The following is an 18,566-nucleotide window of genomic DNA, read 5'->3' on the forward strand; positions in this document are numbered from 1 at the left end:
CCGGGCCTTGCGATCCTCTTCCAAGGCTCGGCTTGGAACATGCATGCCTTGACCCTTGCATCAATGGGGCCTTTAAGGCCACCATTGGTACAGGGAGGAATGAGCAATTTATGGAGGTTCCCGAAAATGCGCACTTCCCCCCATTGTGTTAATGGCGGCCACCCTTGACGCAGGAAGGGGGAAACACAATTGCCGAGCACTGGCCGGGGCCTCACTAGTGCTCATGGGCGTCCACGAGCACAATAGGACTACCCGACTGGGTCTGGGGGGCAGGACGCAGGGGGTCCACCAGGTTCCCAGACCCAGTTGGGTGCTCGTGACAACCCTAATAGGAAGTTGCTTTATACCGAGTGAGTCCATTGGTCCATCTAGTTCAGTACTGACTATGTTGATTGGTAGCCGCTCTTCAGGTTCAGGCAGGAGTCTTTCCCACCTGGAGACGCCAGGGATTGAACCTGGGACTCTTTGCGTGCCAGTTGCTCTACCCCTGAGCTACAGCCCCTTCCTCATATGGTTAAAAAGCATTTTAGGGGTTTTGCCTCACACCACAGCAGCATTTTGGGTGAAGGAACAGTGATGCCTCCTTGTGAGAAGTGAAAAACTGTCCTGCCACTTTCTGAACTATTCCCTCTTACAGGTCCTTTGAAATGTAGCTCCTGGAATTCTGTCCGCTCGCCTTCACCAGCATTACAACCCCACATCTTCCCCGTTAAAAGGGGGAGGGGGAAAGAGTGGTAAAAATAGGCCACCACCCCACAGCCTAGTCATCCTCCTGCCCCCTTTGCAGCAAAGTGAAACGTTGAGCCGCTAACGCTTTATTTGAGCCGTGGCTGGCCCAGAAAATGATGGAATGAACATCACCCAGAACGTCCCTTTGCCATCACTGACAATTAAAGAGGGTTACCTGCTTTCTGGCACTGAACAATCTTGTCATAAACAGTGTCCGCGGTCTCTATAAGAGATTTGCTCTCTTGAATCATCTGTCAGGGAAAATAAAATAAGAAAAGTTTGGTCTTACCATTTCTCTCTCAGGCTAGCATCCCTTTTATACAAGCTAAGCCCACATGTTGAAAAGGCCTGGTTCATTCATTCCTGAAAAATGTTCCCTCTTCCATAACAAAATTAATGACATGATCCAACCTCTGTTTTATGTCAGATACACAATGATCTTGATAGTCAGGAGGAACATACAGCATCACTAGGAAATAGTGGCAAAAGGCAATTACAAGCTTAAGGATGTCAATATCTTGGCTGTTTCCAAATGAGCAAATCAAGTTGTGCCTTATTGAAGAACATAAGAACGTAAAAAGAGCCGTGTTGGATCAGACCAAGGGTCCAACTAGTCCAGCATTCTGTTCACACAACAGCCAATCAGCTGTCCACGGGAAACCCAGAAGCAGAACATGAGTGCAACAGCAACCGCCCGGCCCTTGTTCCCCAGCAACTGGTGTACCTAGGCATGTGATACTGGAGGTAGCATACAGCCCATCAGGACTAGTAGCCATCAGTAACCTTGTCCTCCATGAATTTGTCAATCCCCATTGAAAACCGTCCAAATTGGTGGCCATCGCTACCTCTTGTGGAAGTGAATCCATAGTTTAACTATGCACTGGGTGAATCAGCATTTCCTTTTATCTGTCCTGAATCTCCCAGCAATCAGATTCATGGGATGACCCTGCATTCTAGACTTGAGAGATAGAGAGAATAATGTCTCCCTATCCACATTCTCCACACCATGCCTGATTTTGTACACCTCTATCATGTCTCTTTATTTGCCTTTTTTCTAAGCGAAACAATCCCAGATTATTATTATTTTAAAGTTGAATGGATATTCAACACTAGGTTTCCAGAGTGGGGGAACACACAAGGCCTCCAATATTTTTTTAATGAGGGGAAATCATCTAAAACAGCCTTCCTCAACCTGGGGCGCTCCAGATGTGTTGGACTACAACTCCCAGAATGCCCCAGAATGGTGCCGTAATTGGGAAGCAAACTCTCTACATGGCACCGAGCCCAACAGCTGCTTGTCAGGGCGGCTGCTTTTCCCTCCATTTATTGCTTGAAACTTCAAGAGAACATATCTAATGGGCACCCAAGAATCTTGCTCAATAACATTTCATATAAAGACATTCCAGAAATCACAACAACAACCTGTGCTGTCCAGGATTTTGATTCTAAATGCTATTTTACAAGATTATTTTTAAAATATACATTTGAATGCTGGGGAAATGCACAATAATAATAATGATGATAACAACAACAACAGCAACAACAATACTAATAATAGTTTCTTACCCACCTTTCCCTTTGGATCGAGGCGGGGAACAACATTAGTACAACAATACAATATAAATCAAATACATAAAATTAATTAAAAGAGCATATGTTTTCATTTACTCTATTTTCCCAATAGTTTTAGACCACTGTCTTCAGTGGAGTAAGTCTGGATTCATATGAACAACAGTTTCTCAGGTTATGCAGTTTGTTTCTCACTATACTGGATTGGTTGAGGACATGGTTGAGAGCAACGTCCCACGTAGTGAGACTTCTGTGCCGATCTTTAGGTGCAAGGTGAAGATTCCTCGATCCACTCTTACCTTTCCTATTGTGTGTTTGTGAATAGCTCTCCTCTATGTGCAAGGAGAGCTGGGGGATGCAGTACACACATCTTCCATCGACACTGGGCTCCTCTACACCAGCAGGATATTCCACTATGAAAGCAGTATATAAAAGGCAGGAGCCACACTGCTGCTTTATAGTGGTACTGAAGTGCACTGACAACTGTTGGGGCCGATGACACATCTACACCAAGCAGGATATAACACTATGAAAGTGGTATAAAAGCAGTATATGGTATGTGTCAGTGGGCCCCCAACAGTTGTCAGTGCATTTCAATACCGCTAGAAAGCTCCTGCCTTTTATATACCGCTTTCATGCTGCTTTCATAGTGCAATATCCTGCTTGGTGTAGATGAGCCCCTAGTGTGCTTGTATTGTAGAAATATTGCATTATTCTATAGCTCTGTAACCTGCACTTCAGTGCATGCAGATAACTGCTTATGAAAGGCTAGAAAATACATTGAGGCATCCTGAATGTAAAACAATATCTTTATATTAAATCTGAAATCTGATTTCAAAAATGCATTGTTTACAACCCACCTACATCCTCACCTTTGAAGGCTTGGTTTGTTTTTTACTTAGCTAAATGTTGGGCAGTTCCACCAAGCAGTGTGTGGGCGAGGGTCTGCACAGGATAGGACAATGAACGAACGAAAGAAAAACGCTTTAAGAAAATCTTGTCACACAAACTATCGTCAACAAGGCACAGAGCCCATTATCTGTGCTTGTCAGGGTGGCTGCTTTTCCTAAATGTTATTTTGTATTTTAAAACATGGAAATCTGGTGTCTCATTGTCTCTTTGGGATTAATTGTCCTAATAAACAAGAATGAAAGATGAGAAGTGTGACTAAGGGTCAAACTACTTGTTACTTTTAATACATAGCGTGAAGCTCCATATGGGGTCTTTCTTTACCTCAAAGGTGATGTGGGTGGCAATATAGATAGAGGCCTCAGGGAGGCTAAGTTTTAATAATACCTTTTTATTTTCTCAGTATTTTAACACCTAATTTAACTTGAATTTAAACTTTGCTGTTTTAATTCCGCATTTTAATCTATATCAATTTCTGCTGTGTGGTTTTATCCTGGTTGTGCTTTTTATACTGTATTTTGTATTTGTGTTTTTAGACGGTTGGTTGTTTTGTGTGCTTTTCATGGTTTTAATTTTTGTGAACCGCCCAGAGAGCTTCAGCTATTGGGAGGTATAAAAATGTAATAAGTAAATAAATAAATACTTCTTTCCCCAGGTGATCCCCCTTCCCTGAAAACTGCCCCTTCACGCGTTAAAACCCCCTACTCCTATTGGCACCAATGGGAATCTTTTTACAGTTGCTAGCTGCAGCCCGGAAAGGGGGTGATTTGGGGGTGATGAAGCCGGGGAGAGAAAGATTATGCCTCCCATCCCCCTATGCTGTGGTTCCAATCCAGATCCCCCTTCATTTACTTTTAAGGAAAGAAAGTTTGACCCAAGGATTAGATAAACAGTTTATTCTAGGAAGAGAAAAGACTACATTTCTATAAGAACGTGTTCTGTATATGACTGTGTTTCTAAGCCACTCCTCATTAACCAGCAGCCAGGCGTACGGGATATTTCTTTCAAACACTTGTATGGACAGAACAGGAACAGGGATGACACTATGACAGATGCTGCACAAACTCAACCAAGATTCATACATCTTCTAATTCAAGGCTTGTCTGGCCTGGTGGCTTGTAAATGATGGCTGTCTGCAAAGGCTTCACCCAAAAGCACTCTTTTGAACCTACAGTTCTCTGCTCCAACACCCAAGTCACAGGAGTCAAATCGATGAGGCTCAGAGGCAAGTAACTTGCCCAAGAAACTGAGAAAAGGGAAGAAGTGGATCTGAACCTCAAATGCCAAATCACATATTTGCTCCCACAAAACACAACAAAATGCCCATTTGGCAGAAGGCCAACGGCTGATGCTCAGAAAAGCTCACAGCCAAAACACTCACCGCATCAAAAACTCAAGGCAAAACACAGATATACACACACATCCCCAAACCAAAAACAGCCAAATAAACAAGTGAAACAAACCAACTAACACAGGCCAAGACAAAATAAAACTATGAAACAGGCAAAATACATATAGACACACTCCCCGTCCCAGCTATAAAAGATGTCAGGACAGTTAATGGAACAGACCCACGTTTTCCAGGGCTACTGTATCCTATTTGGGCAAGGCAGATGCGACCACAGTAAGCAAGGTTCTGTTTATTTATTTAAGTATTTTTATCCTACTTCAGAGCCAAAAAAAATAAGGACCTCAGAACGGCTTACAATCAATTAGCAAAACAAGACAGACCCTGCCTTCAGGGCAGGACACGCAAGGAAAGGGGAACAGCATGAAAGGGGGGGGGGGGGGGAATTAAGTAGATTTTCAGCAGGGCGGGTGGATAAGTATAACCATTGCATCCATCTTCTGGGGTGTGTGGTGGCAGTCCAACTGGAGTAGGCCCTGATGTTCCCTCAGCCTGCTCCTGTCTCCCTCGCTCTTTGTACTGGTACTGAGGCTCTTAAAAGGTGCTGAGATGTTAAGTCTGCGTGTGGCAGCTCCTACTGCTTCTTCTCCAGGACTTGGAGGACTCGCAAGGGGTGAAGCTAATCCTGAAGGTTGCCTGCTCACTTCTTCAGAATTCCAATATTCTTCTCTATATAAACCAAAAACCCCGACAACCCCAAAAATATGTATAAACAAGCTCATACCTGGTCATAGGCAGCAAGGACCTTCTTCTGCACATCAGTTAAAGTCCCCAAAGGCTCCAGGTAAGGAAAGCTGTCTTTTATAGAGAGAGCGACTGAGGGGACATTGTCGCTGTTCACAAGCCGGGAGGCCAAGGTCAAAATGCACTGCTTCAGGCTGGTAATTGGTGGAAGCCCACACAGTTCTTTCAGAGATAGAATTGCATTCTGTTGAGAGCAAGAGGGGGGAAGCATCCATTTACACATACTGCAAAAGTATCATCTCAACCTCCGATGATGAAGTTGGAGATTTCAGCAAGACTTTGGATGAGCACATCCAGTCCACCGACCAATAATAATAATAATAATAATAATAATAATAATAATAATAATAATAATAATAATAATATTCTTACCCACCTCTCCATTTTGATCGAGGCGGGGAACAACAATAAATGATAAAATACATAATACTCAATTAAAACATAATATACATTGTTAAAAACATTCTAAAAACTTGCTAGAAACATTTTAAAAACATCTTAAAATTCCACTGGATAGGCCTGCCGGAAGAGATCAGTTTAGCACACCGTCAAGGGCAATTCGGTGTTAACCCAGCTACACTTTGATTTATTCTCGGCTTTACTCTCACTTTGATTTCCAGGTGATTTGGACAGATTTAGAACACTGTTAGGATTGCTGTGTGTCTGCATTTCATACTATGGCATCTGTGGGCAAGTTACTTACGCAGGAAGCACCACTGCAGCTGAAATGCTTCTCCATGGTGGGGGTTTTGTGCAACTTTAGACACAACAGGACAACCTACCCACATGAGTACACTGTTGCCTTATGAGTAGGGATGAATGAGAACTTCATTTTTGCTGGCAAAACACGCCAGCACACCCCGTTCAAAGCCCCGAATGTGAGCGCAAGCACGAGCACATGTCCACCAAAACTATTTGCAGATTGTTGAACACATGCTCACATTCATCTTGTTCCCAATTCCCAGTTCAATTTCTGCAAATTTTCTGATTTGCACAAATTTCGTCTGTACTTTGAATGAGCCCCACTTTACGCAAAGGAGGAAAGTTGCATAAATTAGAAGACTTTTGCAAACTTGGGGAGGTTTGCACAAATCTCCTTCTGATTGCTGCTCGATTTCCGCAAACCTCCCCTTCGCGCAAAGCAAGAAGCGAACGCAAATGTGAACAGGAATCAGGCATGAGATGAGCGGTGAGACATCGCTCAATCGCCCATCCCTACTCATGAGGCCCAGACACATGGAAGTATAACCATTGCATCCAAATAATAAGAAAAAGATGTGGCGTCAGGTTTGAGGGCACCATGAGCCAGGTGCCCCCTGACGTCCCCTCTGGTGGACCTGCCTGCAAATTTACCAGTGGGTAGGAGGCAGTGGACAGCGAGAAACAGTGGAGATGGGTAGCTGGAGACAGCCTGGCACTTCGAAGAGACATGCCAGGCAAGGTGCCTGCAGCCGCCATCCTAATTTCCTCAGAATGCCTCTGAGGAAATTAAGATGGTGACACTGCAATATGAAATTGCTGTCGTGCTGGGTTCAGCAATGCAGTTGCCCTGGACACCCCATTCAGCCCTTGCCAATTAAAAATAACTTTTTTAAAAAAAAAAAACACATTTTATTTGAATAAATGTTTTCCTGTTAATCTGAACCGCCTGGGAAGCAGCAGGGCGCTGGTCTCCAAGGCACCTGCCCCTCCTCCTTTCTCTTTCCCAGAATGCCTCTGGGCCCCACAAAGGTCCAGAGCATACTTCAGAGGAAAAAGAAGAGGGTGAAGGAGTGACCTGGATGGCGGCGGGAAGGGGTGACCTAGGGGGTGGGGCAGGCAGAGAAAGTGCAACGTCAGTTAGCGCAACATAAGGCAAATGTGGGGTGAGAGAGGTGAGAAAGCAATCTTAGGGAAGGAAGAAGGGATGTGATGGATCAATGGGGTGCGTGTGCGTGTGTGTGTGTGTGTGTGTGTGTGTGAAGCAGATAAAGAGCTTGGAGTGATCTGAAAGATGAGAGACACTGTGTGTGTTATTTTGGGGGGATCTTGAGAGAAAGAATGCATTTTACTGATCCTGACAGGGTGGGGTGGGGGGTTGTGCACTGGCAGTGTGGGGTGTGTGTTTTTCCAAGAGTATTTGGGAGGGGGGTGATCCTCCTATTTGGTGGAGATAAGTTTGGGGGAATTGTTTTTTGAAGAACTTATTTAGAAGAGTTTGGGGAAATTTTGCTTGCCTGTCTGTGAAATGGGTGCTTTGTGGAAACAGAAAGCAGTGAGTTCAAAAGGGTGTGTTTGTTCCAGCCCTGCCAGTTTACTTTTCTATAAAATGGGTATTCTGCTGCAGCAGTAAGGCATTTGGGGAAAACTGATGGCAGCTGCAGCCAATGCACCCAGCACTCCTCTTTGGAGCAGCAGGACATTTTTTTTTTAAAAAAAAAATTATTTCTTTTTAAAGGAGGCCATCATCATCATCATCATCATCATCGGTGCTCTGGGTTTCATGGTTGCCCCACTGTGCTGGATGCTAATGGCAGTCCTGCTTGGAGATCTCAATATGATTTTAGGAATGGATTTTTGCAGAGAGATGCAATATACTGTGAGCTATTATATTTTAGCTTCGACAGCATTGAACGTTTTAAAGAGAACTGTGTCTTACAGTAATATGTCCTCTTTAATGAGCCTAAAAATATTTCGGTGTGTTTCCTTTTAATCCAAAAATAGCACCTTATCTGCCAGATTTTCCTGAAGTACTCGAAAGTAGAGCCAGAGTATATTCACTCTCTCACTGAAGGGGAAATAATGACATGCCAAGTATCTTTAAATAGTTGTGGGGTTTTTTAGCCTATAGCTAAAGGCTGGAGGCTTAGCTGCATGTGACAATGGAGGGCACAGCATTCCCCTGTCAGAGTGCAGCCCCTACATCCTCTGACTGCTACAGGTCTATCACAATTTTTCATAACTGTATGGGTTGGAAGTTCACTACGCTATTGCTGACACCACCAGAACCATTCTTCTGTTTAACGAGGCATCAAGGAAACGTGGGATACACACCGTTGAAAACCTGCACCTTATATTTTATTTTTATTTATTACATTTATATCCCGCCTTTTTTCCTCCAAGGAACCCAAGGCAGCATACATAATCATCATCCTCTCCATGTTATCCTCACAACAACCACCCTGTGAGGTAGGTTGGGCTGAGAGGCTGTGACTGGCCCAAAGTCACCCAGTGGGTTTCCATGGCCGAGTGGGGACTAGAACCTGGATCTCCCGACTCCTAGGCCAACACCTCAGCCACTACACCACACTGGCTTTAGAGTAAGGGTGGCCAATTTGTATCCCACCAGATCCGTTTCACACACTGCGCCTTGACAGCACTGAAATGGCCTGGGAAAAGTAGAGGTGCAATGCCTCTACTCCACCACACATCCCACGTGAGATAGGCCTTCCCCACAAACGTGCGATTTCTCACTTTAAAGCAGGGATGTTGAAACACTTTCAGCCCAAGGGCTGGACTCCATTTTGGAGTAGCTCTCAGAGGCCACACTCCAGTGGTGTTCACAGGCCGAAGACAAAGGGTGTCGAGGGCAAGGGCAATAAACGGGGATGAAAACAGCACATACACTGGCTTGCTTTTAGCTTAAAGCTTAAAATGAGTACCCAGTTAGCTGGGGGAAAGGTAATAACAGCTGGGGAAGGCAACGGCAAACCACTCCGCTACAAGGCCTGCCAAGAAAACGTCAGCGAAAGCTGGCGTCCCTCCAAGAGTCAGTAATGACTCAGTGCTTGCACGAGAGGTTCCTTTCCTTTCCAAGCCTTAGGAGAGGCATTTTGGCCTTTTAGGATGGGGGCGGGGTGGGGGGGGATGCACAAAAGCCAGGAAATTGCCCAGTGATTGCCCTTGCTAGATCAAGGCGACTGTATTGAGTGTCATAATAAACGAAAGATTGCAGACTTAAACAAATGTGATTACGACTGGAGTTTTAGCAATCAGTCAAATATTCACATTGTCATTGTGACCCGTCAAGCAAAACGCAGCACCAGGGGCTCAAGGAAGCTCCTTGTTTTTGCCATCTGCCAGGTACTACAAAAGCAGGAACACTGTCAAGTGGCTGGTAGGCCACGGCGGATGGTAGGCCACGGCGGATGGTCTGCGTTTAGCTTGGCAGGTCACACATGGCATCGGCCTCCTCTAGTTAGCACTATGCAAGAAAACTGAAGAATTCTTAAATCAACCATTATCTATTACAAGTGTTAACCATTGTCTAAATCTCGTCAGCTACTACGCACCATTTCGCTGCTCATCACACCAAGTTCAGCAGTAGCGGATTTGGAAAGAACACAAAATTCCCTTACACACTTTGGTACAGAGAAGGCCACCCGAATTGCATCAATCCAAAATTATACGAATTGGCACTGAACCTGCACTTTCCTGCATATAACTGCAATTCAAGTAGGTCGGAAAATGAATGGAACATCTGTGTGTACAAAACTGATTATAGTGTATAAAAGTGGAAGAAGCAACTTGCCATCATTTGGCAATGTTAACATTTATTTCTTGTTTATAGTTGGCCTTCTTTGTACAAGCATTTTAGCTGACCATTTCCCAACGGGAACTTAGAAAAATACCAGTTTTACATATTATTAAATCAGCTGCCGCCTCCATCTTCCTGCAACGTTAATAGAGTGCGGCCATCTAAATGCACGTATTGCAAATGCATTCGTGTGTTAATTATAATCCATCTTTAACATGTTTAAATAGCAAGATCTAGATTTTCTTAACACTTGCTTACACATTGTGATGGAGACAACACTGTTTGGGGTCAGTCAGTGGAGGTTGGTGGCTTTGATTTCGGTGGGACTGTGAATCCGTTCTGGGTTTCAGTCAGAACGACCCAAAACTCTAAAGAAGCTATCCCAGGTGCTGAACCTATTTTGAGGATAGGGTTCAGCACCCTGGATAGCTCCTTTAGAGCTTTGGGTCGTTCTGACTGAAACATAGAATGGATTCACAGTCCCACCGAAATCAAAGCCAGCCGCTACCACTCGTGTCAGTAACTGGATGTATAACCTATAAACATACACTTTGACTTGATGTAAAAATTCCACCTCCTCCACTCAATGCCTGGTTTTTAACTACTGGAAATGAGGGAGCAACCTTATACCAAGGTTTGTATAACAAATTAATTGATGATTTATAGGGAACTTGAGTACATGGGAGCTGTCTCTGGAAGAAGCAAAAGAGTCAGAGGAGTTTAACAGTGCAAGCCTCTATCTGTTTACTCAGAAGTAAACCCCACTGGGTTCAATGCCAGTGTGGCGTAGTGGTTAGAGTGCAGGACTGCGACTCGGGAGATCCGCGTTCTAGTTCCCACTTGGCCATGAGGCTTACTGGGTGAGTTTGGGCCAGTCACTGACTCAGTCAAGGTGGTTTTGACTGAGTCTGTGACTGGCCCAAACTCACCCAGTAAGCTTCATGGCCAAGTGGGAACTAGAACTCGGATCTCCCGATAAAATGGAGAGGTGAACCATCTAAGCAAGAGGGGGGAAAGGTGGGATATAAATGTAATAAATAAAAGTGACTGAATATACTATGTGAATAGGAATGTTCTGAAGTAAGTTAACGTTTTATACCATGCAAATAAGGGATGTTGTCCCAAGGTCTCCAATGGCATTCTTAGCTTAGTGTTGAGGGGCCACAATGGATACTGTCATGCATTTGATATTAGGCAGGCTCATCAGGACTGTGCATAAAACGCATACTCCTTACACACGCTGTACATGAGAAGTCATGTGTCATCCAATACGTACACACATGGATTTGTCTGCAGTTGTATCTGATTTCTGCAGGCCTTCCTCCCAGAAAGTGTGTGTAAAGGGAGGGAGGGTGGATCATAGGGATTGGGCATATACAAACTCATCGTTTGTACAAATGCATACATGAAGTCGGACATGCGGTGTGGGCCATGTGCGTGATCCCATGGGCCCATCACCAGTAAAGGACCACCTTTTTGAAAAGTGCGTGAACTGGCCCCATTGTTGGGGGGGGGGGTAATAATCCCCAAAACAAGGAAAGCATGGTGGAAGTTGAGAACTTCCAACTACAAGGGAAGCAAAGGACATTCGGTTCATTTCACTGGCACTTGAGAGGTGGGATCTTGCCCACACATTCAGAAACACTGTGAGCGACAATATTCTTTGCTAAATGGTGCCTACCACTGATCTAGTAGTATTTATTGACTGCCTCTTTGTAACTACAGAAAAACATATTTACCTTACTTTCAGTGAGGACTCCGATAGTACCAACAGTGATATATATTCAAGGTGTAAATTATTACATTGTATAAGTTATTTACGAAAGGAGCCATTACTTTTCTTTGCAGATCTTGCTCACTGATTTTAAATCCAAAGTCAAATGTTTGTAGCATGTGCACTATACACAAGAAGCATAGAACACATCTTTAATTAATATCCACAGGCCTTGAACACTGATCCTTTCCATTCCTAAGTCAATCCCTTAACATACAGACCTCGAATTACTTATAGTGGACACTTAAAATACAGTTTTATCCCACTCCATCCTTCAAGGAGCCCAGGGTGGCATAAATGCCCCCTTCATTTTATCCTCACAATAACCATGTTAAGTAGGTTATGCTGAAAGAGAATGACTTGCTCAATAAACTTCATGGCTAAGTACGTGAACCACCCAGAGAGCTTCGGCTATGGGGCAGTATACAAATGCAATAAAATAAATAAATAATGGGAGTGTTGGAACATTTGCTATCAAATGCAAACCCACCCACCCCCCAATGACCAAAACACTGTTATAAAGTCTATTGAACTTGATGGTTCGTTAAGTCAAGTCCTCAAATACATAGGGAGAAAGGAAGTCAAACATTGTGTTACCTGCATGTTCTCCCTCATGTCGGTGGCATCTTTCAACGGGTGCACTGCTAGTTTGAAGATGTCATCTATGATCTTCATGCTTGTGTTCCTCAGCATGGTATAGTCTCTAGTTTTCATTCCTATCCTTGCCGTCAGGCTGCGCTTCTGGGGTTTCCCTCCGCCGCTTCGGTTCGTTATTGCAATGTGCACAAAAAGCGTCACGTGCTCCATGAAGTCTCCAACGAAGGAGCGCAGAGGTATGTGTCGATAGCCCGGCTGTAAACACTCCAGGGGGATGGCGCATTGGCCTATGAACTCGTCGCCAATATAGTCGTCGTCCAACACCACAAAACGGATCATCGCAAGCTCAGGGAGATTCATCTCAAACTCAAAGCTCTCATCAAAAATGGGGTTATCACTGTTCTGCTGAACAGTTTTAGTTCTCTGTTCTGTGCAGTCTGCGGGGATCCCATGGATTTCTAGACAAACGTAGGGATCGATGACGTCGCCCTTGGCACAGGCTCCTTTGGGCTTTGGAAAGTTCTGGCCACTGATGATTTTGACATGTAGGACTTGAGGAGAGGCCCCTGGAACGATGCCTTTCGTATTTGCACTGAAGTAAGAAACCTCTTCTCGCATAACGGAAGGCCTAAGGACATAACCACATCCTCCATTTTGTAGAAACCAGCCAGTATGTAAATCCATCATCGGCCCCGGTGTCTGATAATTCATTGCCACTATCTGGCAGCCACAATTCCAGAAATCTTGGGGGTTTAAGTTACTGGAATCTATTCTCATGGCACTAGGGTATATTCGAGACAAAAATTTCTTATTATAATTTACAAAGTTCTCTGGAACCTCATTTGCAATTCGACTGGCCTCTGCTTCGCTGAAGGAACAGATTTCCCAATAGTTCTGATTCTTCATTGAGGTCTCAAAATCAATGAACTTGATAGATTTACATATAGATACAACATCAGACAGCTCCTTGCATAACCAAGTCATCTTTGGCTCCGCAAAACATTCTTCAGAAATTCTTCGAGATATTTCAGCTTCTTCATCTTCATCAGTGACTTCTCCCTCCAATAAATCCTCATCACAAGGCAGTTTCTTCCCTTTGATGATGATCTTCATTTTCAGCTTTTCTGGAGATGGGAGGTACGCTTCCGATGGTAGTGGTGTATCGGTGTACAGCTTGGTTCCGAAAGTCTTCTTCATCTGTTCAACCATGACCTTCTGCTGCTGTATGGAACAGTGGTTTCCCAAGCAGAGAATAAGAGGGTACTCTGAAGAAACAAAGGCCAATTTGTTGATCACCTCAATGACACACTGAAAGGACAGAGGGGATGTCATGCTATTGCGGTTACAGATTATGGGTTCCTTATCTGGACCATCACAAACATCCAGTTCAATACTTCTGCAGCTCATCTTCAACGCCCTGACATAACCATTGATATCTGCTGGGCCCCGGACCTGATCTTCTATTAGGTAGGTATTGTGAGATGAATTAATATAATAATGTGATAAAGGCTGGGTCATATCTTGGACAACCGTTTTATGTGTGGGGTCAAAAATATCACATTCTGGGGACAACAAATATTGAGTAAATCCATCAATGGCAAGAAAACCTTTCAACCTTCCTTCCTCTGAAAATTCATACCTACGAATAATATCGAGACACATTTCTTCAGTTATATGTGTGACCCCTTGCTCAGCTTCTAAAAAAATCATGAGATCATGGGCATCTAAGTATTCTTTGTTTTTAGATATCTGCACCAGCAAGAAATAAACTTCAGGTCTAGTGCAAAGCTCAGTGTATGCTTCACAAAATTCCTCTTCCGTGACACGCGTCGTCAGTTTCTCTTTGCTCTTCTGGATTTCTTTAAATTTTAACCTGATCTTTGACTCCTTTAAGGCAGGATTCAGCTGTTTTATTAGCTCTACCACTGTGTCTTCCAACATGATCCCATTACCGTCCACATCTGCGGCCTTAAACACAGATTTCAGCCACGCAAACCGTGGAGTATCCTGATCGCCTTCTATTAAATCCAAGCATTGCTTGGCACGGGAAACCAGATAACGCAAGCCTGATACCCAAATGTTGGCCACGTCTGCTGAATGGGCAACTAGGTCCAGGGAGTTGTAATTCTCCCCGTGAATTATGGAAAAGGCACAGTCTTCAGAAATCTGGTCAGCAAGCCCATTGTTCCTGAAAGTTTCCGTGTTTTTCCCCAAACGGATCTCTTTTACAGCAGAAACATCCAGTTTAGCCTTGTCAGGATCCTTCTTAGATGGTTCCCAGCGAAGCGCTTGCAAGTCGGGGTCAAGAGTAAAAAATCGGTTATAAATACGGGAGTTTGGGCGGACTTTCTTCAGTTCACAACCAGCCTGCATGAAGCTAATGCAGTCACTCGCGCTGCTTATTTTCTTCTCTGACGGCATGCTGCTGAAAGACACCGTCTTCTTGCGTCCACATTTTTGGTTTGCAGGGTCCTATAAAGCAATGGTTTTTTAAAAAAAATTAATGTTTTCTGTTTAAGTGCTAACTAAGCATGTAAAATCCACACTGAACAATTAAATTCCACGGCTGCCACCTTGTACATAAACAACACCCCAAAGACTAACAGAATTATTGTAGCATAACTTTCCCCAGACTAGAGCCCACTTCATTAGATGCATGTTGTACAGAGTTACTTTATATAAACCACACTAAAATCAGTGGGATTCATGCATGCATAATTACGTGCATAGCAGCAACCACTGATCAAGAACACCATAGGGGCAGGGTTAAGCAAAAGTGATGCAAAATCAAGCTAATCTTAACATTAGCAACCGGTGACACCACCTTAATTTCACCCTGAGACATGAAGAATGGATAATAGAAAAGTATAAAAAGCTGTTTTAAAAGATGGTTTGAGTTATTGTTTGAGATACATTTCTACTTAATTTTGTGGCCTAACCCACAATCCATCCAACACAGTAGAGTTTGCTGGTTTGACTGATTGGTTATAATGGGTTTTAGTACGGCGCAACAGAGAAAACCTTAAGAGCTTTTATCTTGCCTTTCACTTGTAAATAGATGGAAGTAATCTCCACACATAGCTCCTGAGGAAGGACCACTTCGGGTCCGAAACGCTGAGCTCCCAATACACAATTTTTACTATTGTTTTAATCGCTGGATTCTTTTTGAAAGAAAACTATTAAAACCATTGATTTACTTCATCGAACACCAGAGTTTTACTCTCTTTCCAGTACCAGTGTTTTGGTGTTTTTCCCCCTCTTTCTACTCTATAAAGGGTATTATCCGACTGGGATGGGCACCCCTGGCGGCGGAACTGATTCCCCTCCCCTCCCTGCAGTCTCCTCACATCTGCCAAATCTGCTCTGGAGAGCTGGGGGACCTTCTGGAGCAGATATGGAGGGGGCATGTGGGTTGCATGGAGAAGGACAGGAAAGGGGAGTCCAACGGCACAAAAGGAAATCTATTCAAATGACATTGGCTGTAACTCAAAATGCCTGGGCCACAATTCTATCACCTTAAAAGGGCTTGCAAATGCAATCTTATACGAATCTACTCAGTAGTAAGCCATAATGAGTTCCATGGGACGTACTCCCAACCAAATGTGTATAGGATTGCAGCCTAAAAAAGGTAACAGCCATTTCTAAGAAAAATACAATTAAAACAATGTCGCTAAAATAATAGTAAAACCAGGGGTAGTAGTGACTAGTTCACATTCCAAAATCCAGAACTGCATGTTTCAATAACCAGCAGCAGATTTCCCCATAAAAATAAAAACAGTATTTAACTATCATCAAATCATACTAACTTGGATATCAATGGGTATATTCTAAGTAGTGATGTGGGTTTTCTGGAAAATTTCCATGGGGAAAAATCCAAATTCAATAAATTTGCATTTGGAAATTTGCATCAGAATTTTTTTTGCAAAGCCTTCCCCAATTTGATGTCCTCCAGATCTTTTGGACTACAAATCCCAGGATTCCTGATCATTGGCCATGCTGGTTGAGGCTTATGAGAATTGAAGTCCAAACTTCTGGAGGGCACCAAACTTCTGGAGGGCAACTTCTTGAGGAAGATTGCTCTAGAGAGCAATCTAATTTAACATGTTTATTTGTATTTATTTTATTCATTGTATGTTCTTTATTACATTTCTATATTGCCCAATAGCTGAAGCTCTCTGGGCAGTTCACAAAAATTAAAACCACAAAATACAGCATAAAATACAATATAAAACATGAAACTTAAAGCTACAGTACAACTTAAAGCTACAGTACAAGCAAAATAAAACATAGGAGCATTGCAGAGATTTAAAATACAATAACAAATTTAAAACAAGACAGCAATGCTAAAATGTTAAAATGCCTGGGAAAATAAAAAGGTCTTCACCTGGCATCAGAAAGAGTACAACGTAGGCATAAGGCGAATCTCTCTAGGAAGCTCACATAATGTAATTTAACTGTTATAGCACGTTGGATTTTTTTATTGGAATATTTGTAAAAATTTAAAGACTACACCATGTCCTTCCCTATTGTTGTTTAGATTGAAAGAAAAAACAAAGGAACTGGAAACTGTTTGCACTAATACATTTTAGCAACCCAAAGAACTATGCATGAAGTGCTTAAACCACTCATCTGCAACTTGGAAACTGCCAAGCTTGCCTAACATTGTATCTGCAGTTGTCGCATCCATTCATTGTTACTTCATCTATTTATTTATTTATTTTATTTACGCCCCTCCTTTTTTCCTCCAAGGAACCCGAGGTGGCATACATAACCCTCCTCCTCCTCCTCTCCATTTCTATCCTCATAACAACAACCCTGTGAGGTGGGTTGGGCTGAGAGTCAGTGACTGGCCCAAAGTCACCCAGTGGGTTTCTATGGCCGAGTGGGGACTAGAACCCGGATTTCCTGACTCCCAGGCCTTAGTTAGACGGGCCGAAATCCCGGAATGATCCCCGGGATCGTCCCTGTGTGTTCACATGACACACAGGGGATCCCGGGATCAGGGAGGGATGATCCTCCCTTGCCACGGGATCTCGCCCTACACTTTAAGCCTGGTTTTTCCGCAGTCTTGGGCTGAGCCCGAAACCATGGAACATTTGGCCGGGCGCCGCGGTTTGTCCCTGCTCCTCGCGAGGAGCCGGGACCCGCGCACAGGGCACAGAGCTCCTCAGGAGCTCTGCACCCATCGGGGTGAGGTGGGGGAGAGGGAAAATAATTATTTATTAAAAAGTTGTTACGTTTTGCGCACGAGCAGTCATGCACTCCGGTCTCTTTAAAAATTAAAAAAATGGCGGGCACGATGCCTCTCCCTCTGAGGTCATCGTAAAGCACGTGTGAACAGAGGGGGAGATCCCGTGATTAAAAAAAATGTGAACTCTTCACCCCTCCATCCCGCTAGACCGCTAGGTCTAGCTAAGGCCTCAGTCCGACACTTTAGCCACTACACCACACTGGCTAACAAGCTTATGAAATGGGGGCGGGGGGAGTTCTGCAGGAAAAAAATAAAGCCTTGGGAAATTTTCTGCCCCACATCACTGACTAAGTATGGCTAAGGCCAGATCTACACCAAGCAGCATTTTGTACTATGAAAGTGGTATGAAAGCGGTATATAAGAGGCAGGAGCCACACTGCTGCTTTCTAGCGGTATTGAAGTGCCCTGACAACTCTTGGGGCCCATTGACACATACCATATAGAGCTTTCATAGTGCAATATCCTGCTTGGTGTAGATCTGGCCTAAGTCTGGATCCAACCCAATGTAAACTGCCTGGATGTGAGAACCCACGAGATTATGGCTCTTAATTTAGGGATGTTGTGGTGAGATCCTCAAGCTAACTTCTAACATGACACAACTTTGCCTACCATTTTTACCTGATGAGCTTTTCTTCCAAAGGTGCCCTTCCCCTCATGGTGAAAGAGCAGACATCCACCTCACCCTGGATATGCTTGTTATTATTCTGGTCATTCTCCAGGGTGTAGTAAATCTTAGATCTCAAAACAAAGAGGCATGTTCAAAAGGACTGCTTATCACAGCAACACAACGGCCATAAATCACCTTCTCTGGTGAGATTTATGAGGTAAAGAAAAGAAAAAGGGAGAGTTATTGATCACCTAGATGGAAGACCAGTAATATGAGAAGTCCCTTGCCTGTAGGAAGCTGCCCGTCTCTTAAATTGTAATGTGGGGGCAATCCTATACACACACATATGAATCAGTACATGTATACACAGTGATTTACATATGACATACAGGAAGATAGTGGTTTACATGTGATTTCCAAGATTAAATGTGACATCCATGAAAGCACTTGGTAAGGCAATCA

At 43.6% G+C, this 18,566-nt stretch overlaps 1 protein-coding gene across 2 annotated transcripts in view; it reads right to left on the bottom strand.

The window, feature by feature from the left end:
- The window catches only part of PLCL1 (phospholipase C like 1 (inactive)), a 252,003-nt gene that overhangs the window by 37,183 nt on the left and 196,254 nt on the right, over positions 1-18,566 (bottom strand). For both annotated transcript variants that reach the window (XM_063116208.1, XM_063116209.1), the window contains exons 2-4: positions 12,247-14,718; positions 5,340-5,543; positions 905-980 (exon numbers count right to left, since the gene is read on the bottom strand). In XM_063116208.1, coding sequence (XP_062972278.1) covers positions 905-980; positions 5,340-5,543; positions 12,247-14,718 — 2,752 coding nt within the window. The remainder of the gene's footprint in view (positions 1-904; positions 981-5,339; positions 5,544-12,246; positions 14,719-18,566) is intronic.

This window comes from Elgaria multicarinata, chromosome 2, assembly GCF_023053635.1.
Source record: "Elgaria multicarinata webbii isolate HBS135686 ecotype San Diego chromosome 2, rElgMul1.1.pri, whole genome shotgun sequence".
NCBI classification, from domain to species: Eukaryota; Metazoa; Chordata; class Lepidosauria; order Squamata; family Anguidae; genus Elgaria; species Elgaria multicarinata.